The sequence below is a fragment of the Artemia sp. Qi Xiang Cuo genome, chromosome 19, assembly GCF_049724085.1.
Source record: "Artemia sp. Qi Xiang Cuo chromosome 19, ASM4972408v1, whole genome shotgun sequence".
Classification (NCBI taxonomy): Eukaryota; Metazoa; Arthropoda; class Branchiopoda; order Anostraca; family Artemiidae; genus Artemia; species Artemia sp. Qi Xiang Cuo.
Genome location: NC_142812.1, coordinates 25,001,648 through 25,029,113, shown reverse-complemented (window position 1 = coordinate 25,029,113; position 27,466 = coordinate 25,001,648). Strand labels below are relative to the sequence as shown.

At 36.4% G+C, this 27,466-nt stretch overlaps 1 protein-coding gene across 4 annotated transcripts in view; it reads left to right on the top strand.

Annotated features, from left to right (window-relative positions):
- Positions 1–684: 684 nt before the first annotated feature.
- The window catches only part of LOC148940646 (uncharacterized), a 72,548-nt gene continuing 45,766 nt past the window's right edge, over positions 685–27,466 (top strand). For 2 of the 4 annotated variants that reach the window (XM_089104836.1, XM_089104833.1), the window contains exons 1-4: positions 685–766; positions 6,494–6,548; positions 19,489–19,581; positions 25,387–25,527. In XM_089104836.1, the coding sequence (XP_088960962.1) occupies positions 722–766; positions 6,494–6,548; positions 19,489–19,581; positions 25,387–25,527 (334 nt within the window). In that variant the 5' untranslated portion in view covers positions 685–721. The remainder of the gene's footprint in view (positions 767–6,493; positions 6,549–19,488; positions 19,582–25,386; positions 25,528–27,466) is intronic. The other 2 variants (XM_089104834.1, XM_089104835.1) reach the window with 2 other exon arrangements.

The following is a 27,466-nucleotide window of genomic DNA, read 5'->3' as shown; positions in this document are numbered from 1 at the left end:
ATAAGATCTAATTGAATATCTTGAGAAGTTAGGGAGATCTGGTAGCAAAAGAAGGTATGAGAGAGGCACTGGTTGCTTTAATCATACTACACCTTTAATAAGAGCACCAAACCTTTCAATTTCCAATTAAATGAGTCCTCCTCCATGTTTCTGCGATTTCGCCTTCCGTGCGGTGTTACTAGGGAAAAGAACAACTTGCTTCCCAGAGAGTAAATACTGACGTTGGATCTGCCGTTTAGATTTCTCTTCAAGAGCGAGGCTGGTTGGGCTTGGGCTATTCAAGAATTTTGTGTTGGGGCAGACTAGGGAAAAACTTTAGAATATGTCCTACATTTTAAGAATTGTCCCTTTTCATTGTAGCTTTATGAGTGAAACCTAGGGGGGGGATATACTTCCCGTTCTACCACGATATTTACCCTAACAAACAAGAAATATTCCAAAATCGGTAGCCACGCCTTTGATTATGTCATGGATTTTCCAAGAAAAATTACGTTATTCAGTGAAATAAGTGTCAGGATATTACCATTAACCTATTAATATAACTTATCAGTGTTAAAATTCACGATCAAATAATGAAAAAGACATTATTACTATTATGCCTTGTTTGTACCGTTAACCTTGTTCACCTCTATTATTTATAGCCCCGAAAATATGTGTCTCAGATCAGTCATAAGCTGATTCACGGTGGATTAGGCTGTTTTTACATCTTGTTGTCTGCAGGATGATGCCAAGTATGACTCTATTGATGATAATATTCTCGCTAATGGTATAGTTAAATTTCTTTTTGTTGTTTAATTTCTCTTGGTTCAATCATTCAGGATTAGTACCAGGCACGTACAAAAAACTTATTTGGGAGGGGGACTTGTTTTGAAAAAGCAAACAGGTTGCCCAATCTGTTTCTAAATCTAAGAAATTTAGGGAAAATTGTAAAATAGATCTAGAGTTATTAGAGAGGGTGGGCCTGAAACCATCCATCTTTCACATGTCTTCATGGTAATTTATTTGGCAATAAGCTATCGGAACCATTCTAGTTTGCCTTTTCCACTAAAGGAAACATATTAATAAAGTAAAAGTAGCACCTTTTGATTCCTTGTTTTATGCTCTTTCCAAATATTATAATTCTGAAAATGCCCCCCCCTCTGTGGACCCATAGAAAATATTTATTTGGGGAACTGATAGTCCTTTGTATCTCGTGATACGTCGTATAACGCGTAGCTTCAGTCTTGGCTCGATGAAACACAGTCTCCTCTGAGTGATCACAATGGAATTGTTGATTAAATCTAATCTAAAATTTAAAAATGTGGATAAAAAAGGAAGGAAACGTGGTAATCTGACATAGGGCGCGAATTATAAAGTAAGCATTTCATTCTTTTAGTGTTTTTGGTATTAATGCACAGTAGCGGCTGTTGAGAAGGACACATTTTAAGAAAACAATTCTTACTTCATAATATGCAGAAAAATTGCGGTTAGTACAGTTTAAGGTCGCTTCCACTGTACTCCCCCCCCCCCAAATTGCAAATATATAACCCAAATTATATATTTCACATGTGTTTTCCCGTTTCTTTATTTCATCAGCGTTGATTCAATTTACCGGTATTAGTTGAAACAAGAGTGACACATGGGAATATATGATTTAAGCTGTATATTTGCAAATTAAGGAGATTGTGGATAAAGCGTAGTGGAAGTGGCTTTAAAATGTGCTAACTACAATTTTTCTGCATATTATGAAGTAAGAATTGTTTTCTTAAAATGTGTCCTTCTCAAGAGTCGTAATTGTGCATTAATAGCGCGTTTTCTTTTAGTTTTTTATATTTTAGTGATATATTTCGGTCCATTAGAGGGGGGATACATTGTCAGAAACTCGAAATATGATATTCTGAAAGAGCATACGTAAGGGAAACTAATAATTCGACTCTTACTTTAGTAATATGTTTCCTTCTATGGAGCCACCAAACTAGAATACTGCGGTAGTAATTAATACCAAATTTCGTCCAAGGATTCCTCCTCAACTCAAAGAATTTCAACAAATTTGAAAATGAGGAGGAAAAACAAGGAGGTAGAATACGTAGCCTAATGAGAAAAGCAAATGAATAGAAAACAAAAGTAATATGAAAAGAGAAGAGGTAGAGAAAGCAAAAACTTCCATAGCAAAACACAGTCGATACTGAAAAAAGGAAAGTTGAGAAGATTATTTACTATGTTGGATTTCAGGCAGAGGGTGTACCCAGGTGGGAGGGTAGTTGTAGCTGACAAGAAAAATTGCTGCGTAGCTGCGTGTTGTCTGGTTTCTACAGGTGACTCCATAAAGCAAAAGGCTAAAATCAAAAAAAAAAAAAAAATACTAAGCTAATTTGCCCTAATCTCCATCTTGAGTTGAGGGCGTTTGACAACAGTTTTGAAAGTACTTATAGCTAGACCAAAGTACGGCAGGGTAAGGAGCATTGGCCCCCTTGATTTACTTAAGACTCTTGCCGCATGGCAGGCGGCGTAGAGAGCGCCCCAACTTTACTTCTCCAGGTGGACCGATCTGCTATATTACGGCGGCCTCATCAGCGGGAATGTCAGTCGTTCTTAGGGTCTTCCTTAGGCTGTCCATCCACCTTGTCCGAGGGGTGCCCCTCTGGCGCGACCAACCATACGTTGTGGGATCGAAGTCATACGTAATTCAAGCTGGAGCTGCCGGAGGCATCCATAGCAGGTGCCCAAACCATCTTAGGGCTTGCTAACTTAATCTGCCATGAAAAATTTCATGGCAGTTTTCAAGGGCCAGGGGATTAATCTTTTCGCTGAAGTCTCTTTACGATGTAAGTCTCTATTAAATATTAATATTTGTAGAGTGACTGTCTTCAGACGTTGTATGTTTGTAAAATAATTTAATATGCAGAGGAAACAAATATAGAGAATTAGTTCGGATGTCCGTGGCCACAACCTAGTATCTACACAAAAATTTGATTTCGAGCTATGGACGGACCACCCATAATCTTGACATGGCTGGTCAAATAGCGCAATCAAATTTTTCTTACTGCTTTGCTTTCTGAAATACGACCTAGGATCTATGCGGGTAAAACAGGTCTAACCGGTTTTCCAGTCAGAAACTGGTACAAACACACTATAATTATAAAACCTGGTATCAACGCTTAGTAAATGAACTGAGCGACAAAGACAGGAAGGAAAATCGGTCGACGATATTCTGTATGTTCGTCTACTTCTCCGGTTCTAAAAATGAAAAATATCATTGTTTTTCAATTTTAGCGAAAATACAAATGCTAGGTTTTTGGCAGAGTACAGTCGAGTTGTTGTTGTATTCTTCAACATCCAACCTCTTGGTATATACTACATAATATGCAATCTAAAGTTCAAAAACTGACAAAATAGCGATTTGAGAAGAACAAGTATCTCGAGGAAGGTTTAAACTACATCGACTACAAAAATGTCGGGAATGTAAAGGCTAAACGTAGGCTTGATAATTCTATGCAACAAATTCGTTGATTTTTCTGTTTCATCCTAACTAAGTCCAGCTTCCTACTAGAAAATTGTAGCTATCCCCATTATACCTAGCTAAAACATTAGACAATCCTAAATTTACCATCAGTTTAGGGTTTTTTAAGGGTCTAAAGTGATTTCAGGGCAATTATCCTTTTTTTACATGCCCCTTTTTCGTCCCCCTTAACCTCCAATGGAATCGGATCGAAATTTTTAGATAGCCGTTTCACTCAGAATGTGTTTTCGGGTGGACATGATCTACGCAGTGCCAGGGTCAAGATTCCCAAGTTATACAACTGATTTACTCTTCACAGACATATTTATAAGGTCGACATTTCGCACCTTATCAAAAACCGGGATCTTACATGGAATTGAAGTGTGTATGATTGGAGGGACAAGTTGGGTATTTGACTCTCCAAATCTTCCGATTTAATTTAGGTATAGTAATGACTCTAAAGTTTGACTGTTTCTTACGACTCTACTTTTTAACACAATAGAAAACTTTAGCGTAAAGAGCGAGGTGCTGAGGGGACAGCCCCTTTCATATACCAAATAATTTTGAGAAAGCCATTTAGCCAAAAAAGGTAAAATTAATATGCAAATTTGGTTTTAATTATTCTTGCACGGTGAGCCAAATTTAAAAAAAAGCAAGTTTTTGAACTTAAAGTAAGGAGTGACATTAAAACTCAAAACGAACTGAAATTATTCCGTATAGGAAGGGGGCTGTCCCCTCCTCAACGCCCCGCTCCTTACGCTAAAGTTTGACTTTTTCTCACAACTCTACTTTATAAAACAATAAAACACTTTAGCGTACAGAGCGGGGCGTTGAGGAGGGGACAGCCCCTTTCATATACGGAATAATTTCTGTTCATTTTAAGTTTTAATTTTGTTCCTTACTTTCAGTTAAAAAAAACTTGTTTTTTTTATTTAATAAATAAATAAATCAATCAAAACTCATATTCAGCAAAAAACAGTTCCTTAATGGTTTTTCTAAGTATATTGGGGTTTCAAATAATCTCAATATCACTAGTATCACAATATCACAATATCACTGTTCCATTTCCGTGTACCTCTATAAAAAACAGAAAAACATGAACGGGAAGAAATACCTCTAGGTACATAGAATTCAACTCTACCCATTGTATTATGAGAATGAACAATAGACCTAATGAACCCGTTTTCAACTCAACCCCCATTCAGCTCAACACTCGCTTAACTGAATCCCCGTTTAACTCAACTCCTGTTTATTTCAACCCTCATTCAATTCAACCCCTAGAATAGGTTAGGTTACATTCAGTTAAATTTAATTGAAATCAATTGTATTTATTACAATTTCCAACCGTAATGAAATATTTTGGCGAAAAGCTTTTCACCCGGTCAAGAATGTAAAAAGACCGGCCAAAAAAAGAAGATATAACTTCTGACAAGAAGAAAATCAACGGAGAAATGTATTATAAAGGCTATATATGGGACCATCCGGGGGGGGGGGGGTTATTGTCTGAAAAGCAACCATGGTATTTGGAAAGAGCATAGAATAAGGGATCTAATGGTACTACTTTATTATATTAACGTGTTCCCTTTAAGTGTAGTCAACCACAGCAAGTTTACCTAATAGGGTTGAGTTAAACAGGGGCTGGGTTGAATGAGGGCTGAGGTTTATGGGGCTTGATTTCGCGGGGGGTTGAGTGGCACGGGGTTGATTTGAATGGAGTTTAGCTGAACGGTGTTGAGTTAAAATGGGGTGAAGTCAAACAAGGATTGAGTTGGACGCGGGTTGACTTAATTGGGTTGAACCAAATAGGGGCTAAGTTGCAAGCGCACCAGTAAGTTTTTCAGAATAATCGAAATGTCGAATATAGATTCCTCCGAGGATGACATAACCTACAAGGCCCTTTATTATCCACATTGCTCATTTTTTAATGACACGTTTTTAGTAGAAAAGGGGGGGGGGTACAATTCACCTTTTTTCAACCAAAATTTTTCGATCTGCATGTGTGAACATTCATACGGGGCTTCCCAGCCTAGGTAGTAACCAAAAAGATTTAAGACAAAAAAATCTAGCTGATTTTTAGAATTTATTAAATACTGATTTTGGTGGGCATGAAATGAAGTCGTCAGAATTTTGTTTGGTGGATTCGAGTCTGAATTCAATTTGTTAGAGTTATTTGCTAACAATGTTTACTAATATTTTTTTTCTCGTTGAAATGCAATTTCTATCAAAATTGTTAGCTGACAATTGTCTATAGAACGATTGAATGACGACTATTGTTAGGTAATCTCTATAACAACTCAAAAAATGAAAATTTTTTCCAGAATTTGTTTCAAAACCTGATAATGCAACAAGAAGGATGACTAGTTTATACGCTGTAACCATTAATAGAGAGTTCATGACTGCTCAAATATATTGCGGTTAGCAAATTCTGCTGTTTGTTTTCTATACATGTCTTCAAAGATAGGCTAGCATAGTAGACTATGCTAATTATTTCCAAGCTTGTGTTTTTTATTTTCCATCTCAATTACCCAATACTTCTATTTCCACGAGCTAACAAAAATAGTTGGCAATCATTGTTAACAGCCCTGAAAGCCTGATGCCCGGGCTGCTCTATCCGGAATATTTGAGGATAAGACAAATTCTACGCGCAATTTTAGCACCAAGTCTACCCTGTTCGAAAAAATCCTGCCGCTATAATTTACGAAATATACTAGAAGATTCTAATCTTGCTTTTAGTTTGTTGTCAATATTTTAGTAGAAAGATGTCTTGGAGGATAACGTCTGTTAAGCTAAGCTTAGAAAGAAAGGCCAGATCTCTGAAAAATTTTGTAAATTATTTCCCCTAAAAATAAAAATCTAAAACACTCTGTTAAATTGTAAAACGGAATTGGATACTATATTGAACAGTTTTCAGCACAAAGCCGGTGCACAAGTTTTTGTGGTTTTTGTATTGCATTTGTTGAAGCCTCGATTTTTCTCTCAAAGTTTACGCTCATTAACTGTGCTTTTGTTTTACAGAGTAACAGCAGTGCCACACAATCCTTGTCACATTTTTGCAACATTTATGGTAAAGGTAAGTTGCTGCTTCTTCTTTTTTTTTTAAGTGGGACATGTAAAAACAGGGAAGAGCCCACACAAGAAAGGATAATACAGATATATCAGACACGGTTATAAGAAGCAATAGTTACGACACGGCTATATATGAGCGGCTATTAAGTAAGCTAATATACGCCGTAGTTTCCAAAAAAACTTGCCCCCCAGATGGTCGAAAGTTGAATTGAATACAGGACCGCAAGGATGAAAAATGCAACTGGGGGAAAAAAAAGAATTCATCCGCCCCTGTAGGGGAAAAAAATGGCCTTACCTAGATTATTCTAAAAGTATCTCCGGAAAGTCTGGATAGTTGTGCCTAAAAATCTACTTTTTACAAAGGTACTGGCCAAATCTTCAGGTCCTGCTTAAATTTCTAGACTGCAACTGTCTATATTTCTTAAGATATCAAATGGTGTTAGCTTTAGGTTCTTTCCGCTTTACTAGGTTGATGTAGGATCTGATTCTCTCCAACAGGGTCTTTCCTCAGGCTGTTGACTTTGGGAGCAAAATGGACTCTCCCAGCCCCAAAAACTCTTACGGGAACTTGCAACAACTACCGCACTTACCTCAAAAATATCTAGGCCATAGAGCTTTCCCTAGCCACGGTACCCGGGGCAAACCAAGCCATAGAACCAGCTTTTAGCCGTATTACTTCACTTACTTCGCTCGACACGGTCGGTAGCTCATGCCTTTATCTCTTGCAAATAATCCTTAAATCACTCGGGGCCGTTCTGGTCTTCAGCCTTTATGAGTGTGTTCTCGCTTTGCTACAAGGGCATCGACAGAAATTTTTTCAGGGGGAGGGGACAGACGCCAAAATAGCGGTGGTGGTTGCGTGACAGTTTAGGTGGTTTAGAACACCAAACTACAACTTTACCCCGAAGAGGACGAATTTGCAATCAATTTAAAATCCTGAGAAGCTAATTGATTTGAAAGTATCAATAACTATATTTTAGGCTTCCCAGTTGCAGAAGAAGTAATGCCATACGGTGGTAGCACTGGATTCAACCAAGTTGATTCACTCTATTTGTAATGAAATTAGGTTAAGTTTGGTGATACGTGATTGCGTATCAGCTATAATACGGGGGGCGGGGTTGAGTTACTGTGTAGGTGGGGGCAGGGTAGATTTCTAAAAAAAGTGTATTTTAATGGACAAACTGCTTACTCTCCATGATGCTTCAGATAAATGTTAAACGAGGGAGTGGGGAGTAGGAATTAATTGAAAAGTTTCTCTATATAACTAATTGTTACATTCCCGTATCTACCAGCACAGAGGTGGAAAAGGCAAGGCAGGTCGTCATCAGCGCCGCCATGAAATTTCTTTGGGGTTGCAAATATTGCTAGGAACTTAGTTTTCAGCAATTTTAAATGGTAATATTATTCTTCTTCTATTTATATGAAGTACTTGAATGTTTAAAAAAAATATATGTAATATATTTATCGATAAGAAAATCCTATTGTAGAGGTCGTGATGGTTTCAGTTATGTAGAAGATCAAAAGGAACTTAGTTTTCAGCAATTTTAAATGGGAATATTTTTCTTTTTCTATTTATATGAATTACTTCAATGTATTAAAAAAAATATATATGCAATGTATTTATCGATAAGGAAATCCTTTTGTAGAGGTTGCGATGGCTTCAGTTATGTAGAAGATCAAAAGTCTCACAGAATTTCCATCCATACAAACAATAATACTCCTTTTCATCCAACCAAAATTCCTTAGTAGTAATATTAACAAGGGCTTGTCACCAAAATTACTATTCATAGCCAATTTTAAATATGTTTAAAGTTTATCCAAAATTGAAATTGCAAATTTAAAATTAGGATGGTACTAATCAATCTACAATTATTGATTTACACATTTCAAAAGCAATTGACCAGGGATTTAAGGGATCGGTACCTCAAATAATATCTTGGTTAGCATGGGCGCTCATATGGGGGGGCAGGGGGGGGCTTTTGCTCCCCCTGGATGAATGATGCTGCCTTATTTTTATATTTTTGTTCTGAGATTTCTATTATATAGCTTTAAAAGTAGCAATTAGACGAAGTTTGCCCCCCCCTGGAATTCAGCTTATGGGCGCCCATGTTGGTTAGCCCTGGGTATGGTTTGGAAAACAGTCAGAAAGTAAATAAAAAGAAGCTTTTATTTGAACAGATTATTCTTTGTATGAAGGGTCTGTCTCCTCCTTAGCTCCTTATTCTTTATTTTGAAGTTTGGCTTTTTTCCAAATTTGTAAAGAAAATTTGCAATTGGAAAAAAAAAATTTCGAACCACTAAAAAACTTTTTTTAATGAGCAAGGTGTCGAGAAAGGGGCAGTCCCCTCTTATATACAGAATAATTTATATTTGTTTTAAGTTTTAAACTTGCTCCTTACTTTAGTTGAAAAACCTTTTCTATTTGTTTATTTACATATCGTGAAACTATAAAGTTTTATGAATACAATACTTTTGGTAACGGAGAAAAAAGACCAATATTTCAGTGATCTCTGTTTGTATTTTGATGGGTAATCAAACAGTTCGTGGTAACGAACTGTAAGTAAGGAGCAACCTGGCTCAATAGTAGCCAAAACTCTAAAAAACGGAATTTTGATACCAAAAGATATATCAAAAGAATTGGCTCATTATGCTGATTCCAAATATATTAGTTTCATCAAGTTTAGTCTTACTCATCAAAAGCTGAGAGCCTGAGAAAATTCGTCTGATTTTCGAAAAAAGGGGGAAAGAACCCCTTGAAATGCAAGTAATTTTATTGAAAATCACACCATCAGATTCAGCTTATCAAAGAACCCTACTGTAGATGTTTCAAGCTCATATATGCAAAAATGCGGAATTTTGTAATTTTTAATAGAAGAAAAATCACGAATGCATGTTTATTTGTTTTTTTTCCCAGGTTGATCATATCAACTCAGTAGGCTTAGAACGTCGGGAGACGGCTCATTCTAACAGAAATGAAAGTTCTAGTGCCCTTTCTATGTGACCAAAAAAATTGGAGGGCAACTAGGCCCCATCCCACGCCCCTTTTTTCCCAAAATCGTCCGATCAAAATTTTGAGATAGCTTTTTTGTTCAGCATAGTTGAAAATCCCAATAACTATATATTTGGTGATAAAATGACCCCCTATAGCCCATGAGAAAAGGTTTTCAAGTTACATAATTCGCCCATTCTTTTATTTGTTATTGGGAAGTAAGCTTACATTTTTCGGGTGGGCAGGGGAGGACGAATTTTCTGCTGGACGAATTTCCAATGGAGAGGATGGTTTCAAGGGGGTGAAATTTTCAGATCAAATTTTACACTGGGTGAATTTACCAGAATTCATATACGAAATTTCCTTATATGTCTCGCTCTCTCTTTACCGATTCAGTTTTACGCGTGGATCTGTTAAGGGTAATTGTCCGGGGTAATTTTTCGCCAGGATTGAATTGTCCAGAGGATGTATCTGTGGGGAGGGGGATTTTTCCATGGAAGGGGAGCCAGGTATCCTTGCGTTGTTTAAAAAACGATACGAAATTAAAGTTCTTTCAACTGAAAGTAATTAACAACATTAAAACTTAAAACGAACATAAATTATTACGTATATGAGCAGGGTTGCCCCCTACTTAACATCTCGTTCTTTACGCTAAAATTAAAATTTTGTCCCAATTCTTTAAAAACAACTCCTGAAACACAAGGGTCGTTTAATTAGAACAATAAGTAACATTTTTAAAGTGCCGAAAAACTGCAGCGTGAAGAGTGAGGTGTTGAGGAGGGGGACGACCCCCCCTCAATATTCGTAATAATTTATGTTCGTTTTCCGTTTTAATGTTGCTCCTTACTTTCAGTTGAAAAAACTTTTTTTTTTCTTTATTTAATGAAGCTTAGTGACAAACAAATTTCTAAAGGCAATGGAAAAAGTATGTCATTTAAAGTAAAAGTACATAAAAATTAAAAAAGTAAGTAATTACAAAAAATACACAAAACAATAGCCTACTTAAAAAAAAAAACAACTAAGATATAAACTCCAAGCATTCGATTCTGTTGAGCAATGCCGAAGCGTTGGACGGATATTTTTTAACAATATCGACGGTTCTGAACTTGGCTATCAAACACCAAAATATGTAATGCTTGTAGACTCAGTGTTTTTTAAAAAGCAACGCATCATTAAAGTAGTTTGTTCAAAGTAAAACATTAAAACTAAGATTAACAAAATCAAATAAAAATATTAAATTCAATATTTTTAATTTATTTTGAATACCATAGCCGGTATAAAATTATATCTTTTCCAAAGTGACAACTAGATAAATACAGTCACTTCTGGAAATAAAATGATAATAAAACACAAAAAGCGTATCCGTTCATAGGGAAAATACAGAAATTCCCAGCATTCCGTTCAGGGGAAACATTTCTGATTATAGTGGTGTCATATATCAGCTGATGTGTACTCTCGCAATGCAAGCAAAAGTTGACGGCATATTCTTACCGAAATTGCCCCTTATTAAGTTGTTTTACTTGTGTTTTCTATAATTATATGAACTTTCTTGTGTTCTAATTGCTGCACTGATTACTAATAAACAAATACATATTTAAGATCGCCATAAAAAGCTGATTCTTTGACTTAATGTCATAAGTACTTAGGCTCTTATACTTTCGTTATTGACAAGGATCGTTATTTACTTACCCTTCATTATAATGAAGAATTTGAATTTTTTTGCTCCAATCATATAGAAAAAATGTTTGTGGAAAACAGGTTAGGGGTTACTTAGTTAGTAATTAGAACTTATATTTTCTTTATCATGGGTAAAAATTTATCGGCAGGCAGCCAACAATGGGGCAACAAGAATTTTGTCCAGGGTTGTCCCCTATTCTGCTCTCTTTCCTTTAATTTCCTTATTATTACTTTATAGTCCCAATTTTCCAGGTGAGGCCATGGCCCCCCTGCCCCCCTTGCCAGTGCCCATGCTTTACTAAGGTAGTGTTTAACCTTCAGCCCAAGTATGAGGTTATTCAGCGTCAAAATTTGCTCAGTTTGATTTTCGTGATTTTTTTTTTTCGTTTATTTTTGTTGCTTACAATTAATTTCATGGTTCCAAGATTGCTTCTAAGAATTCAGTGTTTCTACCTTGCATAGTTTAGTTGGATTTTTTTTTTCTACTGCGTCATTGGCGCTTTAGTGAAAACCAATTTTGTGAGAAATATTTTCTTTTGTACTTATCTCTGAAAATAAACATTAAAATTATAGTAACATTTTGAACTGATGAGCTTTCAGCAATTAATATCATTATACATCAAATATTCATTTTAATTTATTAGCTCTTTGTAAAGTTGTTAAAGACGAATATAGTTTCCCTACAAACAAGTGTTTGAATACTGCCTCCGTTCCTAACTGTAAATAAAAACCAATAAACTGTAAAAATAAAAAGCGCTTAACTGAAAACGGATTATATTACAAATACTTTCTTTTCCAGTTCTTAAAGCATTGAAAATAAAAACACAGTTACAGTGAAACAAATTCTTGATCTTATTGGTCTTTAAACGATTTTTGTCTTCACAAATCAAATGTTCAATAGGATGCTCATTATATTTTCCAAGATTGTTCAAAACAAAGAGGAATTTCAGTAAAGTACCAATGACGCAGTAGGTTTTACACTCTCACAGTGAGAGAATGAGGTCATACCCAAACTCTTGTTTGTAGTGATTCTTGTTTGTTTCAAGCTAAATTTGCATATTGAATTTAAGTTTCATTTGTTTTAAGATTTATTTATTAATTTACATTAATATCTATTGTATGTTTGTTTGCATTGATTGTTTATTTAATTTCAGTTCGTTTTAAGTTTCATTTGTACTTCAGTAGGAAAATATTTTTTCCGTCTTAAGCTTGATTTTCATATTCAATATAAGCATTACTCACTTTAAGATCTATTAATTCATTTGTATCATTACTTGTTGTATGTTTTTGCTCTGATTGTTTATTTAATTTCTTTTATTGTTGGGTTTCATTTATTCTGAATTAGTAATTTCTGGTCGTTATGAGGTTCAATTGTAAAAGATATTTGTAACTGCTGAGTTTAAGTTTAAAAGAGACTTCACTTTTCTTTGAATAACTTATTTTTTCGGAAATTATTTTTTTAATTAATTTTTGTTCGTTTTTGCTTGCAAAGACTGTCAAGTTTTAAAAAATTTCTCATTTCAAAATCAAACTTTAAAAAAAAAATCAAATATTCATCAAAGTATCAAAACTTATATCAAAGTAACAGTATTAAACAAAATGAAAAAATGGGTTTGTGTCAACCTCGGAGTATCTATTATGTGATGTTTGAACTATTTAAAGCAAAATTGCTATTTCAAAATTTTTTATCGGATGGGTTTGGGGAAAAAGGGCGTGGGGGGACTAGATTAAGCTTCGGTCTCTTTTGACTCTTTAAAAGTGAACTAGAACTTTCTATTTTGAATCAAATGAGCCCTGAGTATCCCTTCTATAAAAACCATATAAATCCCTAGAGTATAACTTACAACGCCCGTCCCTTGGCCCTGGGAGTTTGTGTCGACCCCGGAGTTTTAATGGCTGATGGTGGACTATTTTTAACAAAATGGTCATCTGAAATTCTTATCCGATTGGTTTATCCATCCGATAAGCCCAAAGGCATGGAGGGCGGTAGGGGCTAGTTGCCCTCCGATCTTTTTTCATTCTGAGAAAATGAACTACATCTTTTAATTTCCATTCAAAAGAACCCTCTCTGAAGTTTATACGAGTATACCTTCCATAAAAACCATATATGTCCCCAGAGCAATACTTACAACGCATGCCCCGGCCCTGGGGGGGGGGGGGGGGTTCGACACAGGAGTTTTTCGTATCTGACATTTGGACTATTTTTAATGAAATGGCCATACGTAAAGGAGTTTTGTTATACGATCTTTGAACTATTTTTAACTAAATAGCAACCTCAAATTTTTGATCAGATGTATTTGGGGGAAAAGGGCTTGAAGGGTCAGTTGCGGTCTGATCACTTTTGACGCTTAAAAGGGCTGGATTTCAATATCCAATCAAATGAACCTTCTCTGAAGTTTATACGAGCATCCCTTTCATGCGAACAATATATGCCCCAGGGCTTAACTTACGACGCCTGCCTCCGGGCCCTGGGGGGTTGTGACAACACCTGAATTTTTTATCTGACTTGAGAAATTTTTAACTTAAGGCCTATCTCAAAATTTTTATTGGATGCATTTAGGGAAAAGGGGCTGGGGGGCAGGGCTAGTTGCCCTCCAATATCTTTTAACTCGAAAAAACTTAACTATAACTTTCAATTTCCAATCAAATGAGCCTTCTCTGAATTTTTGACGAGCATCCCTTCAATAAAAACCATATATTCCCCAAGGGCATAACTTATAGCGCCTGCCTCTGGGCCCTGGTGGGTTGTGTCAACACCGGTTTTTGTTATATAATCTTTTAACGATTTTTAACAAAATAGCTATCTTAAAATTTTTATTGGATGCATTTGGGAAAATAGGTTTTAAGGGGGGGGGGACCTGGTTACCCTCCAATATCTTTTGACGCTTAAAAAGATAACTAGAACTTTCAATTCTAATCAAATGAGCCCTCTCTGAAGTTTATACGACAATGTTGTCTGTACAAAACCTTATATGTCCCCAGGGCATAACTTACAACCCGTGCCCTGAAGGTTGTGGAGGATTTGTCTTCTTGAAAAACAGTAGTTCCGGACCTTAAAAAACTACATTTCATAAAATAGCTATCTGAAAATTTGTATTGTGTGCGTTCATGGAAAAGGTGGGCATGACTAAGTGGCTAGTTTGCCATCAAATAATTTTTGACTATTAAAAGGGACTAGCCCTTTCAATTTACAATCTAATGAGCCTTTTTTGAAGTTTCTACGACACCGCCTTCAATAAAAACCTTATATACCCCCAGGGTATAACTTAAAACCCTTGCCTTGAGGGTTGGGGGGAGTCTCTTCCTCAAAAACATATTTTCTATCTGAAAGTCAACTACGCTGAACAAAATGGCTATCTCAAAATTTTGATTTGATGTGTTTTTGGGAATGATGGGCGTGGGAGGGGGGCTAGTTACCCTCTAATCACTTTCGACTATTAAAAAGGCATTAGCCCTTTGAATTTCCAATCGAATGAGCCATTTTTGAAGTTTCTACGACAACGCCTTCTATAAAAACTTTATATAACCACATGGCATAGCTTAGGACCCTTGCCGTGTGTGTTGTGGGGAATTGTCCTCCTCAAAAACACATTTTCTATCAGGAAATCAACTACGCTGAAAAAATGCCTATCTTAAAATTCTTATTGGAGGTGTTTGGGGGAATGATGTGCGTGGGGGGGGGCTAGTTGACCTCCAGTCACTTTCGACTATTAAAAAGGGCACTAGCCCTTTGAATTTCCAATCGAATGAGCCTTTTTTAAAGTTTCTACGACAACGCCTTCTATAAAAACCTTATATGCCCCCAGGGCATAACTTAGAACTCTTGCCCTGAGGGTTGTGGGGGAATGTCCTCCTCAAAAATATATTTTCTATCTGGAAATCAACTACGCTGAAGAAAATGGCCATCTCAAAATTTTGATTGGATGTGTTTGGGGAAATGATGGGCATGGGGGGTGGGCTAGTTGCCCTCCAATCACTTTCGACTATTAAAAAGGGCACTACCCCTTTGAATTTCTAATCGAATGAGCCTTTTTTGAAGTTTCTACGACAAAGCCTTCTATAAAAACCTTATATGCCCCTAGACCATAACTTAAAACCCTTGCCCTGAGGGTTGTGGGGGATTGTCCTCCTCAAAAACATGTTTTATATCTGGAAATCAACTACGCTGAACAAAATAGCTATCCTAAAATTTTGATTGGATGTGTTTGGGAGAATGATGGGCGTGGGGGGGGGGCTAGTTGCCCTCCAATCACTTTCGACTATTAAAAAGGGTACTAGCCCTTTGAATTTCCAATAGACTGAACCTGTTTTGAAGTTTCTATGGCAACACTTTCTATAAATACCTTATATGCCCCCTGGCCATAACTTAAAACTCTTGCCCTGAGGGTTGTGGGAAAGTGTCCTCCTCAAAAACATGTTTTCTATCTCGAAAGCAACTACACTGAACAAAATGGCTATCTCAACATTTTGATTGGATGTGTTTGGGAAATGATGGGCATGGGGGGGCTAGTTACCCTCCAATCAGTTTCGACTGTTGAAAAGGGCACTAGCCCTTTGAGTTTCTAATCGAAAGAGCCTTTTTTGAAGTTTTTACGACAAAACCTTCTATAAAAAACCTTATATGCCCCCAGGCCATAACTTAAAACCCTTGCCCTGAGGGTTGTGGGGAATTGTCCTCCTCAAAAACATATGTTCGATCACGAAATCAACTACGCTGAACAAAATGGTTATCTTAAAATTTTGATCAGATGTGATTGGGGGAATGATGGGCGTGAGGGGGGGGGGGGCTAGGCACCCTTCAATCCCTGTTAACTCTTAAAATTGGTACTAGCCAATCGAATTTCCAATAAAAGGAGACCTTCTCGAATCTTCTTCGAAAAAACTTACAACAGAAAATTTATATGCTACCATGGCATAACTTAAAACACTTGCCCTGAGGGCTGTGGGGGAGCGTCCTTCTCAAAAACATATCTTCTATCTTGAAATCAACTACGCTGAACAAATTGGCTATCTCAAAATTTTGATTGGATGTGTTTTGGGGAATGATGGGCCTGGGGGGGGTTAGTTACCCTCCAATCACTTCCGACTATTAAAAATGGCACTAGCTCTTTGAATTTCAAGTCGAATGAGCCTGTTTTGAAGTTTCAACAACAACGCCTTCTATAAAAACCTTATATGTCCCAAGGGCATAACTTATAACTCTTGCCCTGAGGGTTTTGGGGGAGTGTCCTCCTCAAAAATATATTTTCTATCTGGAAATCAACTACGCTGAACAAAATGGCTATCTCATAATTTTGATTGGATGTGTTTGGGGGAATGACGGGCGTTGGGGGGGGGGTGGCTAGTTACCCTCCAATCATTTTCGACTATTAAAAACGGCACTAGAACTCTCTATTTCCAATCGAATGAGCCCCCCTTGAAGTCTCTACGACGACCCCTTCCATATGAAGTGCCTCTGGGGAAAAAAATAATAATAATAAAACATTGGAGCCGTTTGACTTTAAGGGGGGGGGGGCTAGTTACCCTCCAATCACTTTCGACTATTAAAAAGGACACTATCCCTTTGATTTTCCAATCGAATGAGCCTTTTTTGAAGTTTCTACGACAATGCCTTCTCTAAAAACCTTATATGCCCCCAGGCCATAACTTAAAACCCTTGCCCTGAGGGTTGTGGGGAATTGTCCTCCTCAAAAACATATTTTCTATCTGGAAATCAACTACGCTGAACAAAATGGCTATCCTAAAATTTTGATTGGATGTGTTTGGGAGAATGATGGGCGTGGGGGGGCTAGTTGCCCTCCGATCACTTTCGACTATTAAACAGGGCACTGGCCCTATGAATTTCTAATCGAATGAGCCTTTTTTGAAGTTTCTACGACAAAACCTTCTGTAAAAACCTTATATGCCCCCAGGGCATAACTTAAAACCCTTGCCCTAAGGATTGTGGGGGAGTGTCCTCCTCAAAATACATTTTCTATCTGGAAATCAACTACGATGAACAAAATGGCTATCTCATAATTTTGATTGGATGTGTTTGGGGGAATGACGGGTGTTGGGGGGGGGGGCTAGTTACCCTCCAATCATTTTTGACTATTAAAAAGGGCACTAGAACTCTCGAGTTCCAATCGAATGAGCCCCCTTTGAAGTTTCTACGACGACCCCTTCTATATGAAGTGCCTCTGGGAAAAAAAATAATAATAATAAAACATTTGAGCCGTATGACTTTAAGGGGGGGCTAGTTACCCTCCAATCACTTTCGACTATTAAAAAGGACTCTAGCCCTTTGAATTTCCGATCGAATGAGCCTTTTTTGAAGTTTCTAAGACAATGCCTTCTCTAAAAACCTTATATGCCCCCAGGGCATAACTTAAAACCCTTGCCCTAAGGGTTGTGGGGAAGTGTCCTCCTCAAAAACACATTTTTATCTGGAAATCAACTACGCTGAACAAAATGACTATCTCAAAATTTTAATTGGATGTGTTTGGGGGAATGATGGGCATGCGAGGGGGGGGCTAGTTGCCCTCCAATCATATTCGCCTATTAAAAAGGGCACAATCTCTTTGAATTTACAGTTGAATGAGCTTTTTTTGAAGTTTCTACAACAACGCCTTCTATAAAAACCTTAGATACCCCCAGGGCATAACTTAAAACTCTTGCCCTGAGGGTTGTGGGGGAGTGTCCTCCTCAAAAATATATTTTCTATATGGAAATCAACTACACTGAACACAATGACTATCTCAGAATTTTGATTGGATGTGTTTGGGGAATGATGGGCGTGGGGGGGCTAGTTGCCCTCCAATCATTTTCGACTATTAAAAAGGGCACTAGAACTCTCGATTTCCAATCGAATGAGCCCTCTTTGAAGCTTCTACGACGACCCCTTCCGTATGAAGTGCCTCTGGGGAAAAAAATAATAATAATAAAACATTGGAGCCGTATGGCCTTTACTATAGGCAACGCTGCAGCGTTGCCTCTGAAAGCTGAACATGGAGAAACATTCAGAGAAAATTGGCCCAGATCGGCCAACTTGGAATCAAATCAAACGAATATTAAACGAAAATCAAATTCTTCCTTATCACAGCTTTCTGTCTTTTTTATCCAATTTCTAACCGAAGACGATAATTTTGTTGAGTATTGATTGAGATCTTATCAACATAAATTTTGTCGAGCGAAATTTTACCGTGTTAAATTTTGTCGCGCGAAATTTTACCGAGATAAATTTCGTTGAGCAAAAACAACCAACCAACAACGCAGTGTGAATTCTGGATTATATGTCTAGTTGAAAACGAAATTTCTCGCATAGATTCCTCTGAATGTTTCTCTAAAAAGAATACCAGAATCAACTTTTACCAGTCCGTAAACACGAAGTTTTACTTGATTTTAAGCCAAATTTTGTCGCCCGAAGAAGCAAATATTTTAACTCTGGCCCGAAACAGAAGCGAATATGGTAAAACTAAAATCAATCTCCTTGTCAGCCTCTTTAGATCTATAGTCAAGGTAGCAGCTGGCGAATTTCGATACCCTAATATTTTAAAGGTATCTAAGATCAGGTAGGCCGATGTCTACTTTTGGTCCTCGAGGACGTTGATAAAGTGTTATACAACATGATAGTACCATTGTGTACCCAGGGTATCAGTTGCATCATTAGTTGTCTTTGAGTAGGAACTTTGAGTAGGAACGCGGAAGAAGGTAGCATAGATAGAAGAAAATAGGGGGAAAATTTTTGGTGATTAATTATAGATATAATCATGTCGTATATTTTATTTATTGGTTTTCAGAGGGTTCCAAAATTAGCAAGCTGCTATACTGACGGTAGATCCGAGTTTATATTAAATTTAGGTCCGACTCGGGTACCAGAACCTGGAATTCAACAAGAAACAAAGAAACAGAATATTTGCCGACACGAGGTTGTTTTTTTTTCGGGGGGGGGGGGGGTCAACGGAAAATCTGACTGCCGAAGTAAGTCTCTGTTTTTAAATATGTTAAAACTTAGCCTCAGAATCTATTAATATGTTCCAGATGCTTAAGAATTCGTTATCTGAGTTTTTTCATATATGTATATCGGTTTTCTGTATCTGGTATTTTAGGAATTACCTGATGTCCGTATAATTCGATTAGAAAATAGTTACACTGAGTTTAAATTAATACCGAAAATTTCGAATAACTTACCCGACCTTTCCTAGTAAAATAAAGGATCAATTCACATAAGCAATCTCTTGAAGTCAGAATAAACTTAAATTGACTGCATTGACTATAATTTAGTTTACTAATTTTACAGGTGAATGTGAAGGCAAAAATATGGTCTGTGGAAATGACAATAGATGTCAGTGCAATACAGGATTTGAACCGGTGGATGTTTACACTTGTGAAGGTAACTTATTTTTATTTTTGGCCCATGCATGGATGAATTTCATTTTGCCAGTCAAAGGATATTCAAAAAAGTAGCCCCTATAGATAAAGAAATGCGCCAAAAGAAAACTAATTGTTGTGTAGAGACGACACAAACAAGAAATACACACACACACACACCACACACACACACACTATATATATATATATATATATATATATATATATATATATATATATATATATATATATATATATATATATATATATATATATATATATATATATATATATATATATATCATCCAGTTAAATATATATATCATGCAAAAGCTTTCATGCAGTTAACACCTTTTATTTTCTGAGAGGATTATCTCTTGAAAAACCCAGTTTTTGGCTATATTGTCTGTCAGGCTATGTGATTGAACTATTTGTACTATTTCATTTGGATTGAATTAGTTCATTTGGATAATTAGAAGGTGTTAATTGGAAAGTGGGGGGGGACTAAAAAAGCTCCCCTTGCGGGTAAGTCATTGTTTTGTGACTTTACATTGAGATTTAATTACGCTTGAACCTACGATGGCTGAAAGTGAAAAAATCATTTTGAATCCGTTACTGAATTGTGTCACGAGAGCACTTGCAGACGGAATAAAATTGAAGTGTATCGTAAATGCGTGGGTTGCTTTCTATACACATGAAGATGTTATAAAGGCTAAGCGAATCTCTCACACTGAGTTGAATATTACGAATTGTCTTGTGACTTACTCTAAAGATGAAGACAATATCATTGAAATGTGAAAAATTCTAGTTTCAGCTGCGAAAAATAATGTGAGCCTGCCGAAATTTGTCTTCTTTAACCCCTTCTCGGTTCCGGTTATCGGATATGCGGTGAATGCCACAGTTACTGCCAAAGTAAATGTAATCTCTCGGAAGCTTGATAGTTTTGTAGCGACCCAGACTACTCCAGCAAACCAGTATTTTCACAAGCAGTCGTAGTGCCCCTGAAACGTCCAAGCCCAGAAACTCCACCTATTCTGTTGTTTTGAAAAATCCCCCAAGGAGCTCAATGGCCCAAATGACCGGAAAGCTTTAATAGACAGTTTCTGTGAAAATACAAATTACATTAGTGAACTTCGCAAATCTGCAAACGAATGGAAACTTGTGGTCAGGTGGAGAGCTGCAGCAGCGAAAATTCCTGAGAAAGTGAAATCTTCCAAGCCGGAGCTCAAAATTGCTGTTCAAGAACCCCTGCACATAGCTGTGCTTCGAAATGTCCATGAGGATATAAACTGTGAAGGACAAAAAAATATAATCCTGAATAGTACGAAGACTGAACAGTACGGAAAATACCATTCTTGCAAAGTGTATTTTGAAACTTTTAGAGAGCTCCAACAATTTCTAAGTATTTCGGTGATTATCGGCTACGAGTATCTACCTTCTGATCCGTTTAAGTTCTTGCCAAGACGATGCTATAATTATCACAAAATCGGTCACTTAGCTTCCCAGTGTACGGCTGAAACCCTATGCTCTAGATGCGCCTAAAGTGAGCATCGTTCTATGTAAGATGAGCCATGCAGACAGCCGAAATTCTGCGTTGAATACAAAATCGGCAGTCACACGTGTTACAATGTAAAATGTCCCTGAAACAATAATCCACAAAAGAAATGACATCTGAAGCTTCTACAGTAAAATATTTATCGTGGAACATTGATGGCTCATTCGCAAATCAAATTCCGTTCTTAGATGTTGTTTTTGAGCAAAATGATGTTGTCTATTTTCAAGAACACTTTGTCACAAGCCGCAGAAAAAGTATTCTTAGTTTTAATAGTTCAGTATCGGTTTATTCTGTTTCAGCAAAGCAGCTAAGTATAAAAGGGGGACCCTCCGGCGGTATTGCCACTTTTTTTCTTTCGACTCTAAGATCTAGTGTATTTAAAGTCAGTAATAATTTTCTGGCTATTCGTATTGAGGGCTGTGTTTTCATTAATGTATATTTGCCTACAAATTGCCATGATGAGCGTTCGGAGCGTGCTTTTACTTATTCTAGTGATAAGCTCGGCCAGTGTATTAACCGTATTAGATCCTTAAGCCTTCAATGTATATAAGTTGGCGACTTGAATTGCGACTTGAATGAACCACTCTTATTAAGGTCTTTATGTTCTATGTTGTTGCTTGTTGTTTTTAGAGACGAGCTTAACCTCAAGTGCAAAAACTTAGATTTTACATACGTACACACCTCAATGTCCACATCATATCTTGATCCCGTCGTTGCGTCCACATATCTCAGAATTTTGCCTGTCAAGTTTGTGTTTGATTTTTAGGCGTCTGATCACTTACCATTACAGTTCTCATCCAAGATTCCTTGCCATAGCTTAGATACACAAACGCAAACAACTTGGAAAATACCTCCTACGTCTTGCCGTGATTGGCATAAAATTAACCCAGTTTTATTTCAAGAAGAAGCCGCCAGAGTCCTTAGCAAGATCCGTGTCCCTTTCCATCTTCTCTCTGGATTAACTGCTCTTTCAAGGGAGGAAACACAACTATCAGTTGACTTTTATTGCGCAGAAATTGGCCATGCCCTTTGCTGTTTTGAAAAGCTGCCGCCCCTCTAAGTAGACCCCGTCATCATACCCTTCCTGGCTGGTCTTAAAATCCACAGTTAATGGATATCCAGTCTAAGTCTAAATTTTTGGCTTCAATTTTGAATTTCTTGTGGACGACCCCGTTCGAGGGTAGTCAATTCAATCCACCTGCTCACAAAAAGAAAATTCGCAAAGGAGCTAAAAGCTCACAGAAAAAAAGATGATTGATATCGAATCTACTCGGGTCAAAATTAATCCTTCTCTCCTTTGGAGTTTTCTGTCCTCTAAGAGTGATGAGTCTTTATCCACATCTGCTATCCCTGATTCTGAATGGTACGCATTTTATGAGTCAGAATTTTCGCCTCCTGACCCAGCCCTCAACGAAAGATAGGAAGCTGAGTTGGACGATTTCTTAGATAGTTGTCCTCGGAGTGATTATCTTGTAGTGGAGGGAGCTGTATGCAAGGCCATCTCTCACCTAAAACCAAAACAATCTTTTGTGATTAAAGGAAGCAGTGCACTCCATCTAAAAAGTGGTGGGCCCGCTATCATTTGTCATGTAACCTTCGTGATTCAGATTACCCTCATTCAGCGTATTGTCCCAACCACTTTCTCAATTGGAGACCTTATGCCAGTTCCTAGAAAAGGAAAAGTTACCATGCAATGCTTCTCTTTCTTTCCATTCACGGTTGCTACCTCTCTCTGCAACTTATTTTAATTTTTATTCGTAGATGAGTTTGAAAAACTTTGTTGCAGTCCACCAAGACAATTCGGTTTCCAACGCGGCATTGGTTGTACGGACGCACTCCATGTCATTGTATATGCACTCCTGGATGCACACAAATCAGGAGACAGTGTAGCGATCGAGGGTTTAGACCTGCAGAGAGCATCTGATTCATTGATTCATGCGCTTATGTGGCTAAACTCAGCTTAAAAAAGGAGTAAACTCAAATATCATCCGGGCTTTCCGTAATCTTTATTCTCGCCTTCGCGTACGACTCAAGCTCCTTCCCAATAAAGGCCTTCCGCCAGCCCCACGGCCAGCTTTGATACCAGTCCGTAAAGGTGTCCATCAGGGAGCAGTTTTATCCCCCAATTTCTTCAACAACTACGTTATTGAACCTCAAGACAGCTGTCCTTCATCATGCAGTCTCAGTTCCATTGACATCTCCCTAGTATGCTATGCTGATGACACGCTGAATCTCAGCCGGACGCTTAACCGCCTTTCAGAAATATTCTCATGTCTGCTACTACGAGAAAGTTCAACTACGAGAAAGTCGGTCTGAGATTTAACTCCCAAAAGTCGGAAGTCTTGCTTTACAATTGGAAGAATGGCACTCCTACTAATATCACACTAGGTGATTGCTCAGTAAAACCAGTTGATAAAATAGTATATCTGGGGCTGCCAATAGGTTCCTCATTACAGCATACCGCTCCCTCCTGATCTCACATCTTGAACGGCGAATTTCCAGCTCCTATGCTTTGATCGTTAAATCCACTCTGAGATTCAACCGTCCACTACTGGAAAGTATTTACGACGCTACCACTCTGCCAAATATATTATATGTGACCCTTTTCTGGAAATTATTAGCAAACCGTGAAAAGTTTAAAATTCGCTCTTTGTTTTTCCGTTTTGCAAAGTACCTGCTAAAATTGCCACCTTGAACAAAAATTAGTTTTTTGAATCGCTGCTACAACCTAGCGGACTCAAATCTAGCTGTTGAGACACTTATTAACCGGTAAAAACAAAAACCACCAATTAAAAACCACGCGGGGGAAATATTTGTTTTTTAATTTTCCCTTTTGTTTCCTTTTTTTTTTTTTTTTTTTTTTTTTTTTCTCCTTTCAAAAGTTGTTGTCTTTGTTGCTATTTTCGGAGAAGTTGTTGTTTCTGTTGTAATCTTAGAGTATGCTATCTTTCTGTTTCCACTTTTCGTACTATTTTGTATATTATTTAAGAAGTAGTTGCTTTTGTTGTTATTATTTTTTTCCTTAGTATATTATCTTTTTGTTTCCTCTTTTCGCATTTTTGTATGCTCTGTCATTGTACATTTATTGTCATTATTGTCATATTGTATATATATATATAATATATATATATATATATATATATATATATATATATATATATATATATATATATATATATATATATATATATATATATATATATATATATATATATATATATATATATATATATATATATATATATATATATATACATATATATATATTACACTGCTTTTACATTCATCTAGAAAAAAATTTATTTCTTTCACTTAGAATTTTCAAGAATAGACAAAGTTTTAAGAGAAAAACAGTGTGGTTTTAAGAAGGGTTGAGGATGTGTCGACCAACTGTAACTTATTTTTATTTTATGCCCACGCATAGATGAATTTCATATTCATTTTGCATATTAAGGGATATTCAAAAAGTAGCCCCTATAGATAAAGAAATGTGACAAAAGAAAACGTATTGTTGTGTAGAGACGACACAAACAAGAAATACACACACACACACACACACACATATATATATATATATATATATATATATATATATATATATATATATATATATATATATATATATAATATATATATATATATATATATATATATATATATATATATATATATATATATATATATATATATATATATATATATATATATATATATATATATATATATATATATATATATATATATATATATATATATATAACACTGCTTTTACATTCATCTAGAAAAAAAATATTTCTTTCACTTAGAATTTTCAAGAATAGACCTTCCATGAAGTCAGATATTTATCAATGAAAAATAATTATTATCTTAATTTAATATTATTATTTTTAATTATTTTATATTTTTAATTTATTTTACCAACTAATTAATAATTTATTGATTATTTATATTTATTAAATGCGCCCCCTCTTTATTTTAATTGAAGAAACTTCAAAATTTTCTAAATGAATATGACTGTTACATTATCTATTTGAAATTTTGCACCCCCTCAATTGCCTCTTCTGCCCCCCCCTAAAACTGTTACTGTTCAGGCTAGAGCAAAATCAGTGAAAATTCAAAACTATGATTAAGCAAAAAAATCATGTCATTTTAAGGTGAAAAAGTAAATATTTTTATTATCTTTGTTTATTAACATATATATCTGTTTACATTTTCCCAAATCTTGACGATTGTTTTCAACCGTATAATTTATATTGATGTTATTTTTTTTAGATTTTGATGAATGTGGCGGATTCAACCCTTGTATTGCAGTTGGTGATTCTAAAGCACATTGTATAAACACCATTGGCAGCTACCATTGTGTTTGTTCTCCAGACTATACATTTAGAGATGGCACCTGTGAACGTAAGTCTGGTAATTTCTTTTAAAATTCATTCACATTTAGGGTATTACGTTTTTCTACTGTTAATTTCCCCCTTACGAATAAATGTTTTCTACCAACCCCTAGCTTAAATTTTGTTATACCTATGCAATATGTAAATTGTATATTATCGTTAAACAACTAAAAAGCTTATCTTTTTTTTCTTTTTTTTTCCGATGTGTCAGGAAATCAAAAATTGGTCTTACAAATCCATTGTACTCTTGCTAGCATATAGTTTATTTCAGTTGGATTTCCAGGCTTGCTTGTGTTCAAATCTTTATTCCTTATGTTGGTAAAAAAACAAAAACTAAAAATTTTTCTCGGCACATCTTTAAATGCATTCTTAAATTTGTCACGACGTTACATCAGTAACATTAGTTCTAGTTAAAGGTTTTGAATATGAAAACCAATGTAAAACTAGCAAAAAATAGGCTTTTGGTGAATTGCTAAGCATCTGCTTTACTGCAATGATTTATTTCCCTGGACCTTGGAAAGGTAGGACTAAATTTGGCTATTCGGCGCCTGCATTGTGCCCTCAGATTTAAGGTTGGGGCAGTAATTTGCAAATTTTTGTACCGGAGGAATTTAAGGCTCTTCAAAAACGAGGGTGCTGATTGTTAATCCTGAAAATTAATGGAGTTGTGTAGATGGAATGATGGAAGATGTAGATGGAAGTTGTGTAGCTATACTAACTTTAGATCCCTTTGGGCAGTGATAGTAGCAAGCTGCTAATCTGAGTTTAGATCAAAAGAATTCGGGCTCTGAAGATCCGGTTTAAGTGAGAGTGAGCAGCGTTATTCTGTATACTTCTGTCACTTTGATATTAGCATTTACGAGCAACACTAAATTTTAAAGGAAATGTTTCAACTCAACCATTATTCAAATTACAATATTAACAGGTCTAGTGTTTTCGTGTGTCTCTTATTTAAATTGACAGCTCAGAATCAAAGTGATTCAAGTGTATAAAAAAAAGTAATTCTTGGAATATAGAATCCTTGATGTTGTGGTTTAATCTGATTCAATTATCGTACTTTCGGTTGCAGTTTTAACAACCGTTAAGCAATAATCATAACCTTTTGTAATGGGAAGCATGATACGGAAAATTGGAAGTATACGAGGAAAATTCAGGGGGAACAACTCAAAGCAAAAATAATTTGCATGCGTATACATATACGAGCGTGTGTTAACCTGCACATCTGAGCTTCATGTACCAAAGTGTGCTTGGGGGTATGGAAACAGGTGATCGGTATTGAGGTTCTTGGTTCTTGTTGAAGCTCTGCCAGATGAAGGCAGTCATCTAATGTTGCAATACCTAAGTATAGTGGTTTATCCAAAGGGTGCCATACTTGGATAGACTGCGGTAGTGGTTTTAACCCTCAAGATACCACCTGTGTCTGTCTATATGTATGGGTATGGAAACAGGTGATCGGTATTGAGGTTCTTAATTCTTGTTGAAGCTCTGCCAGATGAAGGCAATGAATCCAATGTTGCAAGACCTAAGTATAGTGGTTTATCCAAGGGGTGTCATACCTGGATAAACTTCGGTAGTGGTTTTAACCCTCAAGATACCACCCGTGTCTGTCTATATGTATGGGTATGGAAACAGGTGATCGGTATTGAGGTTCTTAATTCTTGTTGAAGCTCTGCCAGATGAAGGCAATGAATCCAATGTTGCAAGACCTAAGTATAGTGGTTTATCCAAGGGGTGTCATACCTGGATAAACTTCGGTAGTGGTTTTAACCCTCAAGATACCACCCGTGTCTGTCTATATGTATGGGTATGGAAACAGGTGATCGGTATTGAGATTCTTAATTCTTGTTGAAGCTCTGGCAGATGAAGACAGTCATACAATGTTGCAAGACCAAGTATAGTGGTTTATCAAAGGGGTGCCATACCTGGATAGACTTCGGTAGTGGTTTTAACCCTCATTA